This window comes from Mus pahari, unplaced genomic scaffold (assembly GCF_900095145.1).
Source record: "Mus pahari unplaced genomic scaffold, PAHARI_EIJ_v1.1 scaffold_8816_1, whole genome shotgun sequence".
NCBI classification, from domain to species: domain Eukaryota; kingdom Metazoa; phylum Chordata; class Mammalia; order Rodentia; family Muridae; genus Mus; species Mus pahari.
The window spans coordinates 1-26,402 of NW_018393096.1; the positions used below are offsets into that span (position 1 = coordinate 1).

Sequence of the window (26,402 nt, forward strand, 5' to 3'; positions counted from 1 at the left end):
TATGTCTCCCTTTTCATTTCTGATTTTGTTAATTACGATGCTGTCCCTNTGCCCTCTAGTGTGTCTGGCTAAGGGTTTATCTATTTTGTTGATTTTCTCAAAGAACCAGCTCTTGGTTTGGTTGATTCTTTGTATAGTTCTTTTGTTTCCACTTGGTTGATTTAAGCCCCGAGTTTGATTATTTCCTGCTGTCTACTCCTCTTGGGTGAACTTGCTTCCCTTTTTTCTAGAGCTTTTAGGTGTGCTGTCAAGCTGCTTGTGTGTGCTCTCTTTAGTTTCTGTTTTGCGGCACTTAGAGGTATGAGCTTTCCTTAGGACTGTTTCATGTCCCATAAGTTTGAGTATGTTGTGGCTTCATTTTCATTAACCTCTAAAAAGTCTTTAATTTCTTTATTTCTTCCTTGACTAACTTATTATTGAGTAGAGTGTTGTTCAACTTCCATGTGTAATGGGCTACTATTTATGTTGTTATTGAAGATAAGCCTTAGTCAGTAGTGAACTGATAAGATGCATGTGATTATTTCAACATTTTTTGTATTTGTTGAGGCTTGTTTTGTGACCAATTTTATGGTCAATTTTGGAGAAGGTACCATGAGGCACTGAAAAGAAGGTATCTCCTTTATTTTAGGATAAAATGTTCTATAGATATGTTAAATCCATTTGCTTCACAACCTCTGTTAGTTTCACTGTGTCGCTGATTATTTTCTTTCCCGGATATGTCCATTGATGAGTGATGTGAAGTCTCCCACTATTAGTGTGTTTAGTGCAATGCATGCTTTGAGCTTTACTAAAGTTTCTTTAATGAATGTGGATGCCCTTGCATTTGGAGCATAGATGTTCAGAATTGAGAATTCATCGTTGGTAGATTTTACCTTTGATGAGTATTAAGTGCCCCTCCTTATCTTTTCTGATAACTTTGCGTTGTAAGGCGATTTTATTCGATATTAGAATGGCTACTCCAGCTTGATTCTTGGTACCATTTGCTTGGAAGATTGCTTTCCAACCTTTTACTCTGTCGTAGTGTCTTTGTCCCTGAGGTGGGTGTCCTGTATGCAGCAAAATGTTGGGTCCTGTTTATGTAGCCAGTCCATTAGTCTATGTCTTTTTATTGGGGAATTGAGTCCATTGATATTTAGAAAAAATGTTACTTCCTGTTATTTTTATTGTTAGGGTTGGGATTCTGTTCTTGTGGCCATATTCGTTTTGTTGAGGGATTTCTTTCTTGCTTTTTCTAAGGCGTAGTTTCCCTTGTGTTGGAGTTTTCTCTTTATTATCCTTTGACGGGCTGGGTTCATGGAAAGATATTTTGTGAATTTGGTTTTGTCATGGAATACTTTGGTTTCTCCTTCTATGGTAATTGAGAGTTTTGCTGGGTATAGTAGCCTAGGCTGGCATTTGTGTTCTCTTAGGTTCTGTATAACATCTGTCCAGGTTCTTCTGGCTTTCATAGTCTGCTGAGAAATCAGGTGTAATTCTAATGTCTGCCTTTATATGCTACTTGACCTTTTCCCCTTACGTTTAATATTCTATCTTTATTTAATGCATTTGTTGTTCTGATTATTATGTGTCAGGAGGAATTTCTTTTCTGGTCCAGTTTATTTGGAGTTCTCTAGGCTTTTTGTATGTTCATGGGCATCTCTTTCTTTAGGTTAGGGAAGTTTTCTTCTATAATTTTATTGAAGATATTTACTGGTCCTTTAATTTGAAAATCTTCATCCTCGTCTATACCTATTATCCTTAGGTTTGGTCTTCTCCTTGTGTCCTTGGTTTCTTGTATGTTTTGAGTTAGGATATTTTTGGATTTTGCATGTTCTTTGATTGCTGTGTCCATGTTCCCTATGGAATCTTCTGCACCTGAGATTCTCTCTTCTCTTATATTCTGCTGGTGATGCTCACATCTATGGCTCCTGATTTCTTTCCAAGATTTCTATCTCCAGAATTGTGAGCAATTGAATGTATGAACCTCTGTGTACGCACGATTCTATCAATGAGATCACCTTTCAACAAACTCTCAATAGTGAGAACAACACAATGTTCTAACTCAGTGGTTTCTCATGAGTTCAATTAATTCCATATTTTTGAAAATCAGGGAAAAAGTATGTAATGATATAGTTTCATAATATACCACCTTGTGCAGGGTCCAAATTTCCTGAGTATTTCTGAATTTATTATCAATAATCTAATATAATGGTTTGCCTTGGTGTGATGATTTTCTCTTTTCATTTCACTATTTCAAAATTATTTTCCACAATTTTGAGATTTCTAAACTGTACATCAACATGTACATGATCTATTGTTCACTGGCTAGCTCATTAAAGCTCTATAATCTCATATATGTTAAAGACTGGACCAAACCATGTTAAGGTTAAGATAATTCCTTAGTAAAGACAGTTATTGAATCTTGTTTCAGGATGAAATGTTCTCAGATATATATATTATTAACATTCTCTAAATTATTTAACAAATAGAAATAAAATCTAATGCATCCCTTGTGGTATATAAAGTAGAGTGATGAGCTACAATAGGACAGGCTACCACAATGGTCTGTAATAATTGCCCATGGGCAGCATTGTTCTGAAGGTTATTGAAGTTGAATCACTTCGTGTTAATATAAGAGCCACATAATGACACAGTCCAGTGGATTTTGTCACTGACAACCTTGAAGCAATAGTAGTTTCATTTGTTCTTGGTAGAGAACTTTCTCTCACTCTTCTTGGAATTCAAGGTAGAAAGCAGCCTTATTCCTCAGTCTATGGCAATAAGGCAGGAGCATGGAACACGGTCTCCCTTATTTTAGGTAACACAACTGCATTCTAATACAATGGTTCTAATATTCCTAATGCTACAGCACTGTCATAAAATCCAAAGTATATTGATGCAGGTGGTTTCACCTAGAGACAAAGGAATGATGTTTCACTCTTAAGATCATCAGAAATACATGTTTTCCTATGGATTTCTGTAACCTGTTAGAAGTTTGTAATACCCCAAAAAGAGTTTCTATCGACAGGTTGAAAAATATTGGCCTAGTTTTAATTTTATGTTACAAGTACAGAGAAAATAGTAATGGGTTTAGCATCATTTTCTACAGAGATGCAACACACATATCCATCTACGTATTCCAAGTTGAAACTGAAAACAACCAAGTCCAGCTTGTTCAATCAGTGAAATTTATTGCAGTTATATACAGGACCGTGGGGAAAGGAGTTGGTGACCAGAGCCCAAGGGACTCAAAGACAGTTTCTATTCTGAAACTTGAAACCAGCATGATACAGATTATGAATACTTGACACTGAGGACAATCTGTATCTGTAGAAATACTGGCATGAAGAGCATTCCATTTTGGTGGCTCAGTTTATTAAATCCTCTTTTAACAAATACGATTTGTCTGAGTTTCTTCATTTGAGTTAAACATACAAAATGCTATTGGTGTCACTATCTATTTTGAGAGGTGTATTATCCACCATAATCAGATTTCCTCTGAAATATATTATTTCAGTCTCCATGAAAGTCAGATTCTTCTGGCTTCTCTACTTTATCTTCAGTATGGAATATCTGATAGTGAACAATTTGAAAAATTTTCTTCATTGCCATATTTTCAGAGATTCTCCAGCATAAATGCTTCATAGTTTCTAAGATTTGAACAGTATTTAAATGCTTTCACAAGTTCCTAATATTCATAATTACCTCTAGTGTGAAGCCTCAAGTGTTGCAAAGAATTCTCCTTGGGTAAAATACATGCCACATGTTTTCCGGCAGAAACTATTTTTTCAGGTAAAGTTTTTTCCTCATGTTACATTTGTTAGGTTTCTCTCCTGCATGAATTCTCTGATGTACTGTCAAAGATGAGCTAACAATAAAGGATTTGAACATGAACATTTGACAGGTCACTCTCCTGTATGTATTCTTTGATGACTTCTAAGATGATGAAGGGTTTGTCTCATTTGCTTTATTTGTAAATATTCTCTAATGTGTGCATTTTTAGATGAGTGCTAAGACTACATTTATGTCTAAGGAATTCACATTCATTACATTCATAAGCATTCTCTCCTGTATGAATTCTCTAGTGAATACTAAGACTGTATTTGTGAACAAACAAGTTGTCACATTCACTGCATTTATAAGGCTTATCTCCTATAGAATTCTCTGATGACTGCTAAGATCACCTTTGTGATTAATACATTTGTCACACTCATTATATTTGTAAGCCTTCTCTCCTGTATGAATTATCTGATGAATACTAAGACTGTGTTCGTGGGCAAAGCATTTGTTACATTCACTACATTTGTAAGGCTGTTCTGTATGAATTCACTGATGACTTCTAAGACTGCATTTGTGATTAAAGCATTTGTCACATTCACTACATTTATAAGGTTTCTCTCCAGTATGAATTCTTTGATGACTTCTAAGATCACCTTTGTGGGTGAAGCATTTGTCACATTCACTACATTTGTAAGGCTTCTTTCCAGTATGAATTATCTGATGAATACTAAGATTGCCTTTGTGGGTAAAGCATTTGTTACACTCACTACATTTATACGGTTTTTCTCCTGTATGAATTCTTTGATGAATAATAAGACTACATTTTTGTGTAAAGCATTTGCCACATTCACTACATTTATAAGGCTTCTGTCCTGTATGAATTATTTGATGAATACTAAGACTGCGTGTGTGGGTAAAGCATTTGCCACATTCACTACATTTGTAAGGTTTCTCTCCTGTATGAATTCCCTGATGATTACTAAGACTGCGTTTGTGCATGAAGCATTTGCCACATTCACTACATTTAAAAGGCTTCTCTCCTGTATGAGTTTTCTGATGAATTACAAGATGGCCTTTCTGAATAAAAGATTTGTCACATTCACTACATTTGTATGGTTTCTCTCCTGTATGGATTCTCTGATGATTACTAAGACTGCATTTGTGGGAAAAGCATTTGTCACATTCACTACATTTATAAGGTTTTTCTCCTGTATGAATTCTCTGATGAATTATAAGATGGCTTTTCTGGGTAAAAGATTTGTCACATTCACTACATTTGTACGGTTTCTCTCCTGTATGAATTCTCTGATGAATTCGAAGATTAGTTTTGAAGGTAAAACATTTGTCACATTCACTACATTTATAATAAGATTTCTCTCCAGTATGAATTCTGTGATGAATTATAAGATGGCCTTTCTGGGTAAAAGATTTGTCACATTCAATACATTTGTATGGTTTCTCTCCTGTATGAATTCTCTGATGAATTCTAAGATCACTTTTAAAGGTAAAGCATTTGTCACATTCAGTACATTTGTAAGGTTTCTCTCCTGTATGAAATCTCTGATGAATACTAAGACTGTACTTGTGAAAAAAGCATTTGTCACATTCACTACATCTGTAAGGTTTCTCTCCTGTATGAATTGTCTGATGTTGTCTAAGCTTGCATTTCTTGGTGAAGTATCTGGCACATTCACTACATTTGTAAGGTTTCTTTCCACTATTGGTTTGTTTCAGCCTGAGTATTTGTTTAGAGTTAAAAACCTTATCAAGCACTGTACCATTGTGTTCTTTCTTTCGAATGTGGATTCCTCGATTTAGACCAATGATAGAACACAAATTTAAACAGTTTATACAGTTTTTATATTTGCAAGGTTCTCTTGTGTTTCCAGTTTCATGCCTGTTTATGTTTGATGACTCAACATGTGTATCCCTGAAGTTAGCTTGGTAAAGTACACTTTGGGTGTATTCCTGGATGATTTTGCCATACTCATAACATTTATAAGACTTCTTTTGAATGTTTACATGCTTGTGAACAATATGCTTTGTGTCTTGATCCAGGACATCCTCATATTTAGGACAAATGCACAGATTCTCTGAAAAAAAAAAAAAAAGTGCAATTAGAGACTATAGGGACTAATGGTGAGTAAGACAATATCCCGTGTTTCCTGACATTTTTCTACTGTAATTTAATGATTCTCAAGAATACAGATCTCAAAAGTGGTCTTTTTCACAATCATTACATGGATGCTTAGAACAACCTTAAATCTTATCTATAACAAATGACAGGAAATGATAATAGACTCAAAACCCTTATTTAAACAGTGTAATTTGGAGAAGGTAGAAAAAACTTGGAGCAGTAAACTTTCTTGAGAAAGGAGCAAACTAAAATATCATATCAAAAATTGTTTCTCTATTTTGTTGTTTATGCTTTATGACAGTGACACTATGTAGCTTTGGTCAGCTACAAATTCATTATGTAATCCATACTGGTATGGAGCTCAGAATACAAAGACCATGTTGTGCCAGTACCAAACATAGAGACCACATGTAAAAAAGTCAAGAGGTAACAAAATCCTCCAACCCACATCTCTTTCTCCATTTAAAACCTTGTCCATTTTTAAAGTTCATAAATAAGTGAAGACTTTAACACAATAGTAAAATTAAAATATTCCAACTATTATGTGTGACAATATATTTTTTTGCTCTGAATAGTCAATTTTTTTTGAACGCAGAAATTTTGATTAAAAGTAGACAGTAAATTTGAAGAGATTACCAAGAATATAACACTGGTTACTCTTCAAAAGAACATAGGGAAATGTAAAAGAAAAACAATGAAAACTTATGTTGGTAATGAGAATTTCCCGTATTCTGGGAATATATAGACCTATCAGAGAGACAACATAAACAAACAATAGGTAAATTTAAAAAAATGCAACAGGAATTCTACACAGAAAGTATTCTTACCCACAAAAAATAGATTCTTGTAATTCTCCAACATCACATCCATGTATAATGTCCTCTGAGCACAGTCAAGACATTCCCATTCCTCTTGTGAGAACTCCACAGCCACATCCTTGAATGTTAACAGACCCTGAAATGGAAAAATACCTGTTTAGTATGTGCTACTGGACAAAAGTGATTTCCTAGGTAGAAGCATCTTAAGAATTAGAGGTAATTTGTAATGAAGCTGAGCCATGATAAATATTTAAGGACAATTTCTTCTAGAAGTGCTTAGAAATGACTCATAAGGTAAGCATTGCTGCTCCTTCATAGGCAATGTATAGAATGATATATTATCTTGCTTACATTCATAAGGTCTCTCCCCTTCATTAACTTTCTAATGTTTTCTAAGACCTTAGCAGTAAATGAAGGTTTTGCCACTACCCCTTTATTTGAAAATTTGTCTGTACTTTGGGTTCTATAATCTAAATTTGTTTCCCAGTGCACATATGGAACTACACAACACATTTCTAATCCCAATTCTCTGAAATGCAATGCACTCTTCTGAGTCCTACAGGCTGAAGGAATATACAGCACATGTGCATACATTCAGCCATATGTACCAACAAACATGAAAGAAAATTGAAAATCAGTTTTAATAAAAGATGCAAAATAGTCTTAATTTTATTTTCTATTTCTCTGAAACAGGATTACAGAATTGTAATCAGCAAACTTGCAAGGAATATAACATACACATTTCTTGCCTAGATTCAGGAGTGTAGCTTTATGAAGTATGGGTTGCTATGAAACAGAATCCCAGTGTCACATCACAGATGGTCAAGTTCCAATGAGTAAAACTGTGTTTCTAAATTCTACAGTTCTTAGTCTTGCTCAACTATGGACACTGTATCAATCCTATCTGCAGCAGGGGCTCACATGTTTCTATTTTAAAATTCTCAGTTGGCATCCTGAGATAATGATATACCCTTTTTAGAACAAAGATGTATAATATGAAATTAAGAATTATTGGATGAATTAAGAATCACAACATTATGTGCCCCAGTACAGGGGAACACTAGGGCCAAGAATGGGGAGTGGGTGGGTAGGAGAGTGGGGGGGGATATAGAGGACTTTGGGGATAGCATTTAAAATGTAAATGAAGTAAATACCTAATAAAAATTTTTTAAAAATCACATTTTTCTTTAAACATAAAAGGAGTTTAACATCAGTGAACACAGTCAACATTCCAAAGGACACACAGAATCAAATACTTTGTGAAGTTAATTTATGAGATTATATTCATAACAGTAAATAAAAACGCTAGTATTAGACAGCATAGAATTACTGAAAGTTTAATCAAGGTTGATATGTGCAATATAGTAATAACAAGGTCATAAATTACATATAGTTTTTTCTATATAATAATTATGTATATGTAAATAAATGGCACATGTGACAATGCATTCAACTGAAGTAGAATCATTTTTTGATCAAATCGAGTTTTTTGATTGAGAATTATACTAATTCTTCATGAATTTTAAAAAAATTCATGAGATTGACTTAACTGAAAATTTTAATTTTGTAATTTTAACTTTATCTTTTTTTGTTTCTACACACATTGTAGCTCACTATCATGTTTAACTTCAATCCCAAGGGCTGCATGCTGAACTCAGGATTTCAGGAGCATAAGCTATTATTCAGTATACATAAAACTATGGTGGTAAAAACTTAGGTATTAAAATATTATTATAAAGAAATATTACTACAGCCCTTCAGAGTTTTCTCCTATGTAATACATAGACTGGGTGAGAGAAAAGCATAGGGTGGATGGAATATTCCTTTTGCTAAAGAAGAGAACAAATTAAGAGGGACATTCATGCATGCTTAAAATTTGATGACTTATGCCTAATATCAAGATAATATTTTCCAGCAAATTCCTACTAACATATGGCAAGTATTGAATACAAAGGCACACACAATAGTGTTTATATTACCTCTAAAAAGTAAAACAAAAGGGAAGAAGAAAACAATCATCTGTATATTGAGAACAGAGCACACTAAGCACTAGGCAATGTATCTCCTGAGACAAACAGATTTCACATGTCAACAAACCCAAGATAACTATGTGACATAAAATGCTGAAAAGAGATACCATAATACTACAACCTGCTTCTCCTCACAAACACATCAATGTTATGGTAAGAAAAAGTCATATATTCCTTTCATCATCTATGTCTCTAGGGAGCTGAAATATTTACTATCAGGTTTCAAGACAGTGAATAGTCTTCTAATTCCATAATTTTATAAACTCTACTCTTCCATATATTGCTCAGTAATGTCAGTGTCCATGTTATTTGCAGATCTACATTCACAAGGTTATTTCTGGAAACCTGACTATTCCTGAAATGCAGTTTATGTGGCACAGGAGACCTTCCATTCCCAGAAACATTAAATGACAGAAGGCTAACCAATGTAGAAATTAAACATCAATATATTCTTCTAACATCAATTATAATACATTGTCTTTCAGAACTGCAGGTCATCGATCCTTGGAAAATTATGTCCTCACAGTATAAAATCCAGTAAAAATATAATTAGACAAGTCTGTACTTGTCCCAGTATAAGTGAAAAAGTACTAAAGACATAATTTTGATTATTGGGGAAGAATAAAGATAAGTGCGAGAAAACCAACACTATAGATAAAATTACCAGAGAAAGAAAAGTAAAGTTTCGAATGGTTTAAAATAATGAAAGGAATTTTCAAAAAAATATGGACAGGACACTGACCTGGGGAGCATTTACCAGGGAAGCATTCATTCTTCTTATTGTTCTTCTCCAAGTTTCTATCTCAGGAATTTAAACTGGAAGTCTTATTGAAATTTCACATCAAGGTTTCCAGAATTAAAAGCTAAAATTAATACAACTCTGTTATGGACAATGGTAAAACAAATAAATGCACACCAAAATCAAAATGATACAAGAAATCTTGTCAACATTCCTACAGACAGGAGAGCATGGAATGATATATTTATTATGGAAAGGAAAATGACTACAATCTCAGGCCTTCTTCAAACCTCAGCAGGTACCAGGCACAAATATAGAGTATATGTATATCTGCTGCAAGAAACTACTACTCAGGGTTATTACCAGGAACTTATGACTCAAGAACTAGACCCAGAGGCAAATGTCTAGTTGGGCCCTAAATAAAGTTTCATTAGTTATCACACTAGAATATAATACCTGACCCTTTGGTCATGTTTCATTTCCTTCTATCTAGCAGATACAGTAAATCTATTTTCCATGTGTGTCCTCTTGTCTTGATGTAGAGACATAGATTCTATCTGCCAAATTCTTTTGCTCAAATTGATAAATCATTATATTATCAGGTTGAGGTACAGCCATTTTCATCATCATCTAATGTTCACATTGTTTGTGAGGTAAAATCTATGTTTCTGTTTACTCTTCTTTCAATATGGACCTTTCTCTAAATCATCTGCACACCACTTTGTGAGAATATTGATCACTTGAAACCAACACAAATAATTTTCTACATATAATATTACAACTACATGTCTTTAAGTGGAATGTCCATGTGCTAACTATTCTAAGACAGTGGTTCTCCACCTTTGTAATACAGTACCAGGAACTCTTACATTAACTACATATAGCAGATCCAACTGTAAATTGATATGGGAGTGGTATATCAGTTTCTAAAACCATCAGTAATATATGTTGTATAGTAGTCTTAGGTATGACCTCTGTGAAAAGGTCAATTGACCCCCAAGGGGTCATGAGTCACAGATTGAGAACAACTGTTCCAGCCAATGTCAAGGCAGAATCATCAAGAAGCTGGCATGGGAGAAACTCTCTGAGGGCTGCTACTCATAACAGGATATACATAAAGATGAAGTGAATCATTTCAGGGTGTGCTCTTGGGATGATTCACTCATTGTGTCAGATCCATCAAAATCCTATCACTGTTGGAAACATCTTCCTGGACATGCATATATCTGTGTCTTGGTATTGTTCCAGGCATTTCTCAGCTTCCCAATCAGCAATAAATATGACTCCAGTGAGACCCTTCGGTTCCTGGCTATTAATGGATTTCATCTATGATGATAACCCTTGTAGGTCTACCTGAAAGTTAAGAATGTGTTATATGGGACTCTTGTCATATATACCTATACATATACATCCACATACAGGCATACAAATATATGTATAGTTACATATATATGTATATAATTTTTTGCATAAGTCTCAAAAATAATGACTCATTCTGAATACTGAAATACTATTACTATACAAAGTTGTCATGACCATGATATATAGTATATATGCAGCTTTTTATGTATTAAGTTGACCTTATATTTCTATCATATCATATAGTTGTCTGTGCCCTCCCCCAGCCTTGAGTGGACTGGACCAAACCTTGTTTGCCAAGGTTGGTTAGCTCACCGAGGGTGGAGTCTTCTGACCTAAGTCTATTGTCCTGCCAAGTCTGCAGCTTCTTGCAAGAAGCCACTACATGCTGAGTTGCTGAGCTTGTCTTCCTAAAGAGATCCCAGCAAAACAATGAGATCCTGGCAAAGCGGGATATGGGTTCCCCCCTTTATATTCAGACCATAGAATTAAAACATCAAGCCTTGATCAGAGAACTTTGTCTTGGCTCGTTATTTCTCTCACTATCCTTCCCATCCATCCCCAGCTTACCTTTCAGGAACCCAGTAACCTATGGCCATTGGTGGCTACATTTGTCCAGACATTTAACGGATACTTGTAAAATCTCTTTCTATGCCACTGTTCAAGTAGTTAAGTGTGTCAATGGGAAATAGCAGATGGATGACATGCTATGAACTCATACAAAATTAAAGAGAATTGAAAAGGAAAAGGATGATTTTCTAGAGCCAAGTGAGTATCAATGTTTTGTGTCATAAAACTACGCCAAGCAATGAGCAAGTGCTGATACAGAGTTTCCACAATGTCTGAGGTCTGACCAGACTCAGCAATGAATTCTCCAGTTTGTTGAAAAAAACCTGTAATACTACTGCATGGAGAATACTGCACAAAAAGCTGGCTTCACCTTGATATAAAAAGGAGATGAGAAAAAAAATCATTTTCAAAGAAAAAAAAATCATAGACTAGTTGCATGTACATTGACAAAGAGATTCTCTCTAATGGATCCAGAAAGGGAACTCCACTTGATTTTATGCCAAGGATGCAAAACTGTTTCAGTACCACATACCAAATAACTTAAGGCACAAAATATGTAAAAATCAGTGACAGAAGCCACACAACCATGTCAATATAGCCATGAAAGACACAGGGCAAAAATAGCACATTGACTCAATATGAAAGCACTGAAGAAAGAATGTGAGAACAGAAGGAACATAACTCATCATAATCAAGATAGTAGCCAACAACCTAAATCTATCCTTACAAAATTTGAAGACAGCTGTCATTATTCTACTATACATAGAAACATGACAAGGATAGGCTATGGCTCAACACTAATTCATCACAGAGCAAAAACGCTTACAAAGAGCAAGCAAGACATATAACACTTTCAATGCATTAAATAAGAGAATGAAGAAGACAAATTTTTCCAAATTTCATGGTTTGGGAAACATAATTCTTCAATTCAAAAACTACAAATATCCCACAAGAAAGCTCAAATCTGATAATACTCTTAATAAGCTATATGAAACTACAAGAAAATATCACTTGGTTTTATACATCTGCAGGGAAAATGCTGAGAAGTCAGCAGACCACTCAGTGTCTAAAAATGTATTGAATATACTGGTGTAGCACTCATATTGTTAAAAGGGCTCTGTAAGTTGCTGGGCAAAGAGAATCATCAGTGGCTTTCCTCAGATGCTGATTCCTAGTGCTGCAACACCATCCTGTATGCCCACCAGAGGAATATTGCCAAGATTTTTGTAAATAACAAATGCCTTTCTGGTTTGAACTAAGGTTAGCCCATAAAGGAAATGCATAGCTGGCACTAGGTGCCAGCTAAAAGTCAATGACTGGAGAAATCACAGGCCCAGGATGGGATTCAATTACGGGTACATGTCAGGATGCTGGAATTTCCTTGAAATTCTTTTACTTACAACATAGCCTGGTGCTCCTGAAAGCCTAAATCAGACAAACGTGGTCTGTAATAGGAAACTCATTTCAGAGACTGCTGGGAAGTAACACTGAATGAAGTAGGGTGAAGGGGAAGCTTGTAAGAGCTGAAGAAAGGGGAGTGAGTTATACAAATCCACTATCATATACCATGGCAGTTGGAATTATGAATACATGACAGACTGGCTACCAATCCAAAGCTTGCCTCCAAGTATATGTGAAATACTAGAAGGAGAGATGGGATGAAAACATGAATAACAAGGAATGGGTTAGAAAAATGAAGAGAGGGTATTTCCCAGGGGCTCCATGTGGTATTGTGGGGGGTGGGTTCACTTACTCATGAGAAAAATGTCTACACTCTTCTCTTCTGTTCAGAAAAACATGGTTACATGCTCTGGAATGAGTGGAAGAGTGAGAATGTCACTCAGTGTGCTGGGTTACAATGCCCTTTACTTTTGAACAGCATGGAAGAGTTTGTAGGGTTTGACTTTGGGCACATTAGCATGGAACCTATAATCCAACTTATTGAATTAATGCAGGTGCTGGGTAACAGCATTTTCATATATTATAAATTATTTCTCAATTAGGGTAGTTCCTCATAAAAGATACTGCTATGTACCTAACCACATCATCAATATGATAAATCTTTTGTCACATTCCAATGGACATGCGATGTTCTCTACTCTGAGTCCCATGTACACAATTTATCATACACAGATTCATTTCTAACACTCCCAACGTTGACATACAGTGTTAGCTGCCCTGTCAATTATCCAGGATCCATATTTAGTCTCACATTAGTTATAACTCTATATTCATTCCTGTACTGTTATCTTGACTCCTTTTCTTTAATTAATATATTTATTTTTGTTTTGTTTTTTGTTTTCCGAGAAAGGGCTTCTCTAGGTAGCCCTGGCTGTCTTGGAACTCACTCTATAGACCAGACTGGCCTTGAAGTCAGAAATCCACCTGCCTCTGCCTCCCAAGTGCTGGAATTAAAGGTGTGCACCACCACTGCCCAGCTTGACTGCTTTTCAATACTTCCAGATTATTTGCAGTTTCTTTTTTTTTTAAATAAGGTTTATTAATTTTAATTTTATTTCCAGGGGTATCTTTATTTCCATGTTGTGTTGAGGAACAACCTCATTTAGAGAGGGGGTCCTGAGGAAGTGGTATTTGGGAGCACTGGTAGAAAACAACTCAAAGTCAGTGATGGGTGAAAACTGACAGCTCTATTTTCTGCTTGAGATGGCCCTGTAGATAGCTCTCTGCATAAGATAGTTCTTTGTTTTAGACAGCTCTCTGCTAGAAACAAAACAAAACAAAACAACCTCCCCCCCCCCCAAAAAAAAAAAAAAAAAAAAAACGAAAAGCTCTGGATAGCTCATGGGTTTTCTGACCAAAGTAAGAAATGCTGCTACAAAAATATTCTTGGATTTTCTGATCAAAGTCAGAAATCCCACCAGAAAAACAAAAAAAACAAAAAAGAGCTGTCAACTCTCAAAACAGTTCTCTCTAGGTATCTCTCTCTAGGCAGTTCTGTCCATGGAGCTATTTCTTGCAGACCATAGCCCAGTCTTTTATTTGTATAAGATACTTCCTTAGGAATTTAAAGGTGTGTACCACCATGCCTGGACCTAAACTTGATTTGTCTCAGGGTCACCTTAAATTCAGAAATCTACCTGCCTTTATATATACAAACAATGAGCTTAACTGGGTGGGATTCCCACCCCGAGATCATCATTACCTCACTCCTTGCTCCTTTGATATTTGAATTATGACCCTTGTTTTTGTTTTTGTCTTTTTTAAACTATTTTTTACTTTTTCTGACGCATTAGTTCAGCTGCCGCTGTTCTTTCGAGTTCATGACGCTCCTAATACAGTTCATATTTAAGCCTTACATTGAATCCTGTTCATATTTTCTTGAACTTGAGTTTTTAGAGTTTGTTTCCACAACTTTAAGAGCTGTCCTGAAGGTCATAGCATTTAAAATTTTGCAGAGGAACATTAAATATATACTCACCTCCTGGACTCATGCTGCTTTTAATTATCATTGAGTCATTAAACTTGGTAGGGAGAACATCCCCCATAACTTTGATAGAAAGAATATTTTCTGAAGGAAGAATGTGAAACAAAAAATACAAACAAGCCCCATGCTTACAGCAATTGTCAGCACTTGTGGAGGGCCATGCCCTACTGGTTCTGCTCTAGGGACAAGAAACCATGTCACACCATCCCTTCCGGGGCCATGCAAGACTTAGCAATGTAGGTCAGTGCCTGCTATGCACACAGAGCCTATAGAAGGCCAAAGAGGGTTAGAACCTGACATGTAGATAAATATAAAGTTCCAAGGCAGGTATAGGGATAGAACCTGAAAACTGGAAGAACCAATGCCCATCATTACTGACCTATATCTCCTGCTCTTAATTGTGTCTAATTACCTGCTATAGAGACCTAAATCAAAGATCAGTGAGACAAACTTCATGCAGCACCAAGGACCTTTTCTTAGAGTGCCAGATTGAGTGCCAGGTAAGGAAGACAATCAGACAGAAGTGAGATAACAAAGACACATGGAAATGTTTGGCAACAAGAGACACTGGCTGGAATGGATACTTGTCCACAATTATGTGCCCCAGAGCTGAAAAACTTAAAAAGTAGTGAATCCAAAGTAATATGTACAAAGATAATAGTAAGGTCATATAGAAATTAATGAAATAGATATAAAGATAATATAATCATTCAATACAACAAATTGTCTCAGTGTAGAGCCTAAAGTACTGACAAAGCATTTTTCACATACTCTAAACTAATAGAGTAACTCTTTATGTATAAAAACTAGACATAGAAAAGGGAACACTGCAAGGTATGGCAACGATGTTAGTATTATATTATGCAGGTATGGAGAAAATCATACACAAATAAATCAGAATTGAAAAAGAAATGTGAGTTCTTAGAAAAAGTGAATAAATCAACTTTCTGTATTATAAAACTGCAAGATGGATCAAGCAAGTGCTTAGCTAGAAACAAGAAGTTTCCTCTAACAGTGACTAAGGACTACACAGAGTAGCATGGAATTTCCCTTTTCTTACAACCACCAGGTACTGTCAAAAGGAGAATATTCCCTAAAACACAAAGAAGAGGAACACTAGAAATTCATCACACAAAGCTGGCTTTACCTCAATGTCAAAAGCAGGGGACTTCAAACAATTATTTGCAAAGACAAATCATAGCCCAATTGTCAGAATGTACACAGACACACAGATTATCTCTAAAGTCCACGGAAATAGAAGGAAAGCTGAGTTAACACCAGAACGTAAGACTCTTTCAACAGCTGCAAACTAATGAATGAGTTGTCTCCATGCCAGCTGTGCCTCTGTCCCTTGCCTAATTCGATGGTGACTTTTCTGGGCCACCCATTTGTGTTATATGATCATGCTCACTTTACCATGTGAACCAAGGTTGTGATTAAACTTTAACAGACATAGCTGATCTGGTTTCCAAACCTCTCATATGAAATGTCATTGCACAACCAATTCCAGCTGTGCCTACAGGTAAAAACACTGTACACTATTAACCCAGCTCAAATCACGGCCTCCGTGAAAGGCATCATTACACCACTACCAGAGATATCATAGGCAACTCAGAGATGTTGTTCACACATGTAAAGCTAGCATGAAACAGATTCAGTACTTTCAAAAATTGTGTATTTGGAGATATGAATAAGCATTACGGAACTGTGACTGGGTAATTGGAGCTGAGGAAGAAGTGATGAATTGGATTAAACACATGATGCATTCATAACTGGAATTCTCCAAATAATAAAAATCAATGTACGTCACTGACTTGACATTTATTTCTTCAGTTTGGGCATTGGTAATCATTTATCCAGACTGCACACTTAACTCTCATGCTAGCAAAGACATCTCCAGATTCTTTCTTGTATTTTTAACTTGAATTGTTATAAAGTACCTCCAGAGCGTTTACTGTTTCTTTTTCTTAAGATTTATTTATTTTAATTTGATGTGTACAGGTTTTTTGACTTCAGGTAAGTGTCCATTTCTTACATGCAGTGATGGCAGTGGCCACAAGATGCCAATATATCCTTTAGAATCTGAGTTACATAAGACTGTTATGTGACCATGAATGTACATGGAACTGTTCCTGGATACTGCAAGAACAAGTGTTCTTAAATGCTGGGCCAACTCTACAGCTCTTGGTTTATTGTTCCTTAATTAGCTATTATTGAGACTTAAATCAGTGAACAGTGAGAGTATTCCTAGGTTATTTTCTCAAAGTATAACCCTGAGTGCCAGCTCATAAAAGACACAGGGACACAAAAATTTGACAGTAATAGGCACGGGTTCTAATAGACATATGTCCATAGTAATGTGGCAGAGGACTTCGAGTGTAAGAACATGTCAGTCAATGTGAATCAGTACATAGAAAGGTATCAGTAAGTCTGTGTAGAAGTTCATGAAATAAAGACTCATAGACATTCCAATGAATCAAGGACACAGACTTGGTTCTGTGAAGAGACAAAATATCTGAAGAAGAATTTTTCCTCTACACCAGACTAAAGATGTGAATCCCCTGACAAGTGCTTGCTGATAGAACCCTGTTATAGCTGTCTCCTCAGAGGCTCCACCAGTGCCTGAAAATACAGAGGTGGATGCTTGCAGGCTACCATTGGACTGAGCACAGGGTCCCTAATGAAGGAGATCCAGGAGCTGAAGAACCCAAGGGTTTGCAGCCCCATAGGAGTAACAACAATATAAACTAACCAGTACCCCCACTGCTCCTAGGAACTAAACCACCAACCAAAGAGTACACATGGTAGGACTTATGGCTCCAGCTGCATGTGTACACGGATGGCCTAGTTGGTTATCAATGGGGGGAAGAGGCCCTTGGTCCTGTGAAGTCTCTATGCCCCATTGTAGAGGAATGCCAGGGCCAGGAAGAGGGAGTGGGTGGACTGGTGAGTAGGGGGCAAGGGTAGAAGATAAGAGGTTTTTGGAGGAGAAACCAGGAAAGGGAATAACATTTGAAATGTAAATAAAGAAAATATTTTATAAAAATGTGACTCCCCAATTATGGGAACTAGAGCTGAATAGGGATCATTGTAATGTATGCCAATGGCATCAGTGATACCTTATGGAGTGCTGTGGAAAGTCTCTCTGTCTGTCTGTCTGTCTGTCTGTCTGTCTGTCTGTCTCTGTCTCTGTCTCTGTCTCTCTCTCTCTCTCTCTCTCTCTCTCTCTCACACACACACACACACACACACACACACACACACACACAAAGAGATAGTGAGAAAACCAAAAAAAGACAAGCTCTTAGAAACAACAAAACAATTCAACCTTGAAGTTATAAACCTAGAAAAGGCATTAGGCATGGTGAGGCTGATGGAGGAAGCATTTGCTCTACCAATGTCTGAGGAATAGATTTAGCACAGAATTGTCTGTTTCTTTAGACAAATCTTATACTAATAACACAAGAAGAATGAATATCAGGCCCAGGTAACCAGCACCAGGTTAGGGACCAGGTTGGAATGGTGGATTTTCTTGTCACTCAGGCCTGGATCTCCTAGACTTAACAACTGGTTCCAATCACGTGGGTCCCCTAAACACTTTCAAGCCAGGCACTTATTCTTTCTTAATTACTTTTGTAGAGTCCACCCAGGTTTTTCTTTTCCCTGTCACTCTCCTGGTACATGAGATTCACCCTACCCCACAAAGAAAAGTCCTTCCCATTCATTATCAGGCTTCCTGCCACACAACTACAGCATTCCAGCTACCCTGAACCCAGTCTACACCGCATTCCCTCACACTTGCTACCAGCCTACACCTGAAGCAGATCGAGCAGGATGCAGCTGCACCTGATATCTGAGCATCATAGTGAGTTCTGAACCCCCCAGATAAAAGATAGGCAGCTGGAGTTCTAAGCTAGGAATACAAGCCTCCTGAGCTAAAAATCCACACAGCAGAAGACAACCAAAATTCTAAATTCAGATTTCTTTTGTTCCCATTCCCAACACAAAATACTAAAAATAAGACAAGATGTACCGGAATTAAACCATAACCATAGCAGTATCTCCTAAAAGGAACAACTTAAGTGATATCCAAAACTCAAATCTCTGAGTCATGAAGAACATAATTGCAAGCAAAATGACTGATGGGCACAAAATCATGAGCACGCAGCTGAAGGAAATAGGGACAATGCAGGATAAGAAAACTGATTTGAAGTAAATAGGCAAAAACACTGAAAAGAAATCTAAAATGAGATGAAACAAGATATGAAAAATATAAAGACATATGGAAAGGAACAGAAATAAGTGTAGAAGTTCCTCAAACTGAAGGGAATAAAACTACTTCAAGATCCAGCCATTCCTGTAACTCTAGGGCATATAGCCAAAGGACACTCCAACCTTCCAAGGATCCTTGTTCAACCACACTCACTGCCCTTTATTTAGAATAGCCAGAAACTGGAAACAACATAGATGTCCAGGAACAAAACAATGAATAAAGCAAATGTGGTACATTTACACAATGAAGTTTTGTGCATGTGTTTTTTTTTTTTTTTTTAAAGACATAATGTGAAGGGTGTTGGTTCTCTAATTTCTTTCTCAGCCCATGTATCATCTGTATAATGGAAGGTGGTTGACTTCTTTCAGTTAATTTTATACCCAGTCACACTGCAGAAGTTGTTCATCAACTTTAGGAGTTCACTGGTAGAATTTTGGGGGTTGTTTATGTATATTATCACATCATCTGCAAATAGATACCTTGACTTCTTCCTTTCCAATTAGTATCTCCTTGATCTTCTACTGATGTCTTACTGCTCTAGCTAGAACTTCAAGTATTATGCAGAATAGACAGAGAACAAGTGGGCAGCATTGTCTTGTCCCTGATTTTAATGAGATTGATTCAAAATTTCCTCCACTTAATTTGATGTTGGCTCTTGGTTTATTGTATATTGCTTTAATTATGTATAGGTATCTGCCTTGAATTCCTGATTGATTGAAGTCTTTTACCATGAAGGAGTATAGACAATTGTTCAGCATTTAAAGAGAAGATATCATGTTTTCCTTTGAGTTTGTTTACAAAGTAGATGATGTTCATGGATGTTTGTATAATGAACCATCCCTGTATCCCTGGGGAGAAGCCTACTTGATCATGGTGAATAATCGTTTTGATATGTTTACGAGAATTTTATTATTTTTGTGTCAATGTTCATAAGCAAAATTGGTCTGAAGTTCTCTTTCTTTGTGTGGTTAAGGTATCAGAGTAAGTGTGACCTCATAGAATGAATTAGGTAGTGTTCCTTCTGTATCTATTTTGTGGAATAGTTTAAGGAATAATGATATTAGCTCTTCTTTGAAGGCCAGGTAGAATTCTACACTAAAACCATCTGGCCCTGGGCTTTTTTTGGTGAATAGGATTTGAAGACTGCTTCTATTTCCTTAGGGGTTATGGGACTGTTTAGATAGTTTACCTGATCTTTGTTTAACTTTGGTATGCAGTATCTGCCTTGAAAACCATCCATTTCATCTATATTTTCCAGTTTTGTAGAGTATAGGCTTTTATAGTAAGAATATTTCATCAGTTTCTGTTGTTATGTCTCCCTTGGCACTTCTGATTTTGTTAACAAGGCCTCTGTTGACATGGCCTCCAGGAGAGATGGGGATACCAATCCACCTTCAAAAGTTTCAACCCAAAATTCTTTCTGTTTAAAAGAAGAGCAGGGACAAAAATAGAGCAGAGAATTAAAGAATGGCTGACCAATGACTGGCCCAACTCGGGATCCAACTCATGGGCAGGCACTAAACCCTGACACTGTTACCCATGCTATATTGTGTTTTCAGACAGGAGCCTAGCATGGCCAGAAGCTGACTGAGACAGATACAGATACTTACAGCCAAGCACTGGACTGAGGTCAGGGATTCCTATGGAAGAGTTAGGAGAAGGAATAAAAGAACTAAAGGGGATCACAACCCCATAGAAAGACAACCATGTCAACAAAACTGGACCACTGGGAGCTTCCAGAGACTAAGCTATCAACCAAAGAGCTTACACAGGCTGGCCTGAGGCCCCAGGCACATATGTAACAGAGGACTGCCTACTCCTGTAGAGACTTGATGCCCCAGGGAGGGGAAATGCCCAGGGGGAGGGTACCCCCTCAGAGGTGAAGGTGAAATGGGATGGGGATAAGAATCCTGTAAGGGGGAAACGGGAGAGGGCAGAACACTGGGATGTAAATACATTAATTATAATAAAAAATATTTTTAAAAAGTAGCATAATGAAATATGCAGGTAAATGCATGGAACTAAAAAAAAAAAAAAAACATCCTGAGTAAGGTAAATCGGACCTAGAAAGAGTACTATGTATTCACTTAGATGTGGATATTAAGCTGTTATGTAAATGGTAATCAACCTATTACATCCATAGACCCAGAGAGGTCTAGGGGACAAATAGGTATGCTTTAGAGTGTAGAAGAGAACAGAATTAAATTGCTGGGGGGGGGGAGCGGGTAGTGGGCAGAGACTGGAGCCAGGTCAGGCCAGGAACTGGAAGATGAAGTAAGGAGCAAAAGAAGAGATAGTATTGAGGGAGGCAATATGGGACAAATAGTTGGAACTGAGGGGCAACCTTTTAGTCCCCTAAGACTGGAGAGATATATGCCAGTCTACTTTCCCTGTTCCTCTGTTGTACACGGGGAAACCCTGTTTTGAGATGAATGTTAGATGCAGGCTAGAAAAAATGAAATATATAATCAATAACTAGAACTACAACAAGCCCCTCACCCCTGTTCAATTAGTAAACTGGAATTATGACCAGCTATTCAGCCAGGGTGACTTCTCCACAGCGATTCACAGGCATTACTGCTGGCCAGCTGCTAGGAGTAGGCTCACTTATACACACTCTAGGCCTGGGACCATTTAGGTCCCTTGTCCATAGGGTCTGGAGAGGCGGTTTATTAATGTTCCTAAAACAAAACCCAACTGAGACTCTCCTGGATACTATACTGAGAGTGGTAGCCAGTTTAGACAGAAAAATAACAGATGCTAGAGCCAAAGCGATGCTCCTAAAAAAATCCTGGGAAATAGGTAAATAAAATGGATATATATAAAGAAAAATCACAGACCAGCTGCCATGATTTACAGAAATGAGTACTGTTTCTTAAGTTATACTGAAATAGAAGGAAAGCTGAGTTCACACCAAGAGTATGAGACAATTTCAATATTTATAAACTAATCGATGTCAGAGACCAAAGATATAGATGCAGTGGGAGAAGAAAAATGACCAAGTCAATAGATACATGAAAGCCCTGTGGTAAAGTATGCCATATGTTCAGTACAACAGACCCAAAGAATGTGAGGACAGAAGGAACATACCTCAGAATAATAAAGACAAAGAGACACAAAGCTAAAGCAAAAACAAAATAAAAAACCAACCAAACAAACAAACAAAAAAGGAAACTGTAATTATTCTACTTTAACCAGGAATAACTCAACACAGTACATCAATTAATCCACAACTCAAGAGAAAAAAGTCAACAAAAAGGAAGATTGATGGGCCTTACAAGGGATTTCAATACTGACATTTGCTACATGTTCTAATATCTTGGTTCATACTCATAGCCAGGACTTGCTTTTTAGTCTGGATTAAAGAGACTTTATTTTCAATGGGCAACAGTCATTTCAAAACTAACAAAATACTGAGTATAACCAACTGCTTCCTGTGCAGCCTATAACTGGAAATCTACATTACCACATATAATATTATTCACAGTGAAATTGTCTAGACTCCTTAATTAAAGAGACACTGACAAATGCAATTTGATGTCTTAATACTCTTTCTACTATCACCTGACACCCACACCATACCTTGCTTAATCCCTCAAACATACCTGGATGTTTGCTACAGTTTCCTTTGTCTTTATCATCCAGGGCTTTTAGTTCTGATTCACAGGTGATCAGAACTGGCTGAACAGTGGAAGACCTGCATATGGGAAAGAAATTCTTTAGAAAGCACCTGGAACTGTAAGACCTCCAACTGAATGTGTTTCTTAGACCCCTAGAAACAAAGCCCAGCATAAAGTTCTTTGTTCTTTTGCCTTCAGCCTGAGAAACTGATGACCACTAAAATTTATCACAATCTTGATGCACCCTGGCATCTGACTCATTGTGTAAGGCACAAAGAATGTTTGCCAAAGATAGCCTGTAACCTTTCTGTAAGAGATGATCTGTAATACATCATCCCCATTCTTATGTTTACTTAACTTCCCCACCAAGAATGTTTGCCAAAGATAGCCTGTAACCCTTCCGTAAGAGATGAGCTATAATACATCATCCCCACTCATATGATGTTTACTCAGCTTCCCCTTTCTTTGTGTTTTTTTCCTTTAAAATACCCTTAACTGCAACTGCTGATGGTCGACCTCCTCTGCCCCTGTGCCGGTTATGAGCTTGGCCTCAGCATGCTGATTTCATAAATAAACCTCATGCATATTGCATCAAGAACGGTTTCTCTCGAGTTATTGGGGTGTCGGCTCATCCTGGGACTTGAGCGAGGGTCTCCCTAGATGGGGGGTCTTTCAGAACGTTTCATGGAACAAAACTGAAAGATGCTCACATCTGCCAAAAGGATAGACATAAAGCAAAGAGAAAAATATGACAAATATCTATTTTATTATAAGGATTTCACTTTATCCTATGAGATGTGGGAGTTATTCGCACACACAGTTCACACTCAGAGTTGTTTTTCCCTGAACTCTGAGGAGGAGCAAGGGAGACTGGAAGAAAACTATTCTGACCTACAACATTCAGACTGTTGCACTCCTCCAAAGTGAGATCTCTGAACAAAGTCCTGAGTGCAAGGTCTAGGCATTTCCACTCCTGCCAGAAGTCCACAGTCAACCAATCATGAAATGAAAACAAAGCAGTTAAGCCACATGTGCATGGGCACAGTGCTTTTTCCTAATGTAAGTGTGCAATCATAATTATTCAAAATGTGCTCTCTAATTTTGTGTTAATTAATAATGAGTTTTCTAGTATATATATATACTAGAAAACATATATATATATATATATATATATATATATATATATATATATATATATATATATATATGCAAGATGTAATTCACTCACCACATGCATACCAGGCTGGCCAAGACCTTACTAGGTCTCAAAGAAACTCTGGATAAACTGCTAACTCAGATGCCCATTAACATATCTAATAGGAAGGAAAGAGAATATCATCATATTGGTGAAATCAGCCAATTTTACCCAGATTAGAATATATTAAAAGCAAATTTATTGGGAAGCTGGTCTTGGTTGAGTTCACTGGCCCCAATGATGCCATAGGAGTGGAGGGGGAGCATGAGAGAAAGAGCAGGCTTATAGAGAGAAGAAAAGGGGGAGGAGGAACAGAAGGAAGAGGAGTAAGAGAAGGAGTATTGTGGGAAATATTAAAAAACAAACCGCTTGTGCCTCTGCCCTGGCGGGCTGACCTGCATGCACTGGCTTGCAATGGCCAACCTTTTATCTCGTGGAGATTGTGATTCAGAGCTCCAAAATCTCTCAATCCAGCTCGATAGGTTCCCATTGGTGGGTCCCACTGGCGGAGTCCCACTGGTGGGTCCCACTGGCGGGTTGTTACCATGCCAACCCTGTGCTTCAAATCTCCCACATCCTTTATAACTCATCTGGCAAGCCTACGCTTTGCCACTGTACATTTCTCTCTTGAACCTAGGCGATCTGTGGTGTGGAAGAAAATGCAACACAAACTTAGTTCAGAAACAATGGTAACTCAATCTCTGGGCACAACCATGAAAACCTAACCTTGTAAGCCTTATTAAAATCTGACTCTTCTGGTGGTTGATCCTTGCGGATCTGCCATGATACAGGGAAACTCTAGCAGCTACATCTTACTCACATGCTGCCCTGGTTCCAAAAGGGCCTGGCTCTCTCCTGTTTCTTCTCTTCCTCTGTCCAACCCAAAATCCCCTGTACTTAGCCAGTATTTGCACAGTAGGGTATTGGTTCACAAGAACAGCACCAGGCCCATCCACAACGAAGGAGGAGGAGGAGGACAGAAACCAAAATGTCTGGATTTTACATAGAAGCACCTCTAGTGGAAGGGCAACCAGGTCCCTGGGCTGGAAAGTTCAGGGTAGAGGGCAGGGCCCTCAGGTCCCAGGGAGAACCCTGAGGTCAGGTCTGCTTTGATGTTTAAAATATGCACCTCAGTCCATTGTCCTGGGATCCAAAACCAAACAGTATTAAAGGGGACAACTTTGGCTAGGTGCTTTCTTGGCTCCTGCTTCCTCTCTTACCCCCTGCTTTCTCTTCCCTTCTCTTCTTTTGTCCAATTCCTCCTCTTTCTTTCACATCCTGGTTCACTCTGGACCCTTACTTTTTTAGTCAGTAAAGTTTACACTGGTTCCTCTTATTACTACTACCTACAAAACTCTATGGATTTCTATTTCCCTGGCCAAAGACCACTCTCTTGCATAGGCAAATGATGAATGGGGGAGTTAAAATGCAAGGATGAATTTGAATTTGAGTTTTGTAACTGCTGTAGTAAAGACAAATCCTTGTGTAAACTATACATACTGCAAATGCCCTAAGATATAAGGTTGGAAACTACTTATTAGCATTCCTTTTAGGCTCTACCCAACATTACCTGGCAATAGCCATGTAGGTCTGGCTTACTATACAAGGGGCTGTTTGCCCACTCATCACTTTCTTATTCTCTCTAACCCTTCTCTTCCTGAACCCTTTTTTCCTTCTCTCACTGCCCCCTTCTCTTCATGTGTTCCTGGCAGGCCTCTTCTCCCTTCTACCCTTCTATCCCTCTATCCCCACTCCCTTCTCAACTCTCCTTCCCATGTCCTAAATAAAATCTATGCTAAACTATACCTGTCATATGGCTCTATACTATACCTGTTGTATGGCTATACTTCAGGGGGAAGGGATGCCTCAGCATGGGCCTGCTGAAGGCTAAGGCACCCTCCCACCTCAACATAACTGGAGCTATCAAACATATCTTTGGCTCTTTCTCTTTTTTATAAAACACAACAACTCTAGCAACCATAAGATAAATGGAAAAATCATGTTAAACCCCGAGTCATAGGATCTCAACCTAATTGACAATGACAAGATATTCCAAATAGAATTGTGAGAGCTGAGAGCTGCTTCCTTAGGAGCAGCTGTTGGAAACACAACCCTGCTTCCCTTCTGCCCTTTTCCCAGTACCTCATCTCCTCTGACCTGGGAGGTTCCAGGGCCACCCAGCTGTGGTTCATGTTGCAGCTCAGCTGTGTGCTGACTTCCCTCCCATAGCCAGGAAACTGCATATTTGAATAGTCTGGGAGTTTTTAGACAGAACCAGGCCTGGGTAAAATGTCTGCAGTTAGGGAACATGTGGCTTACCCAGGTAGTAAAGGGAATGGAGGACTTTCCTGTCACTCTGGCCTGGATCTTTGGAGTAGCTCTCCTAGACCTGCACAACACAACCCTATTCCAGAAGCTCTGAACTTTTTCAGGCTGGGGTCTTTCTCTTCCTTTATT

General features: G+C 37.6%; 1 protein-coding gene across 4 annotated transcripts in view; it reads right to left on the reverse strand.

The window, feature by feature from the left end:
- Nucleotides 1-3,179: 3,179 nt before the first annotated feature.
- Nucleotides 3,180-26,402, reverse strand: part of LOC110315350 (zinc finger protein OZF-like) — a 28,784-nt gene continuing 5,561 nt past the window's right edge. Inside the window, exons 2-5 of one of the 4 annotated variants that reach the window (XM_029534725.1) lie at nt 22,736-22,827; nt 9,487-9,607; nt 6,724-6,850; nt 3,180-5,852 (exon numbers count right to left, since the gene is read on the reverse strand). In XM_029534725.1, coding sequence (XP_029390585.1) covers nt 4,306-5,852; nt 6,724-6,850; nt 9,487-9,516 — 1,704 coding nt within the window. In that variant the 5' untranslated portion in view covers nt 9,517-9,607; nt 22,736-22,827 and the 3' untranslated portion in view covers nt 3,180-4,305. Of the gene's footprint in view, nt 5,853-6,723; nt 6,851-9,486; nt 9,608-22,735; nt 22,828-26,102; nt 26,119-26,402 lie in introns of those variants that run through there. The other 3 variants (XM_029534727.1, XM_021189429.2, XM_029534724.1) reach the window with 3 other exon arrangements.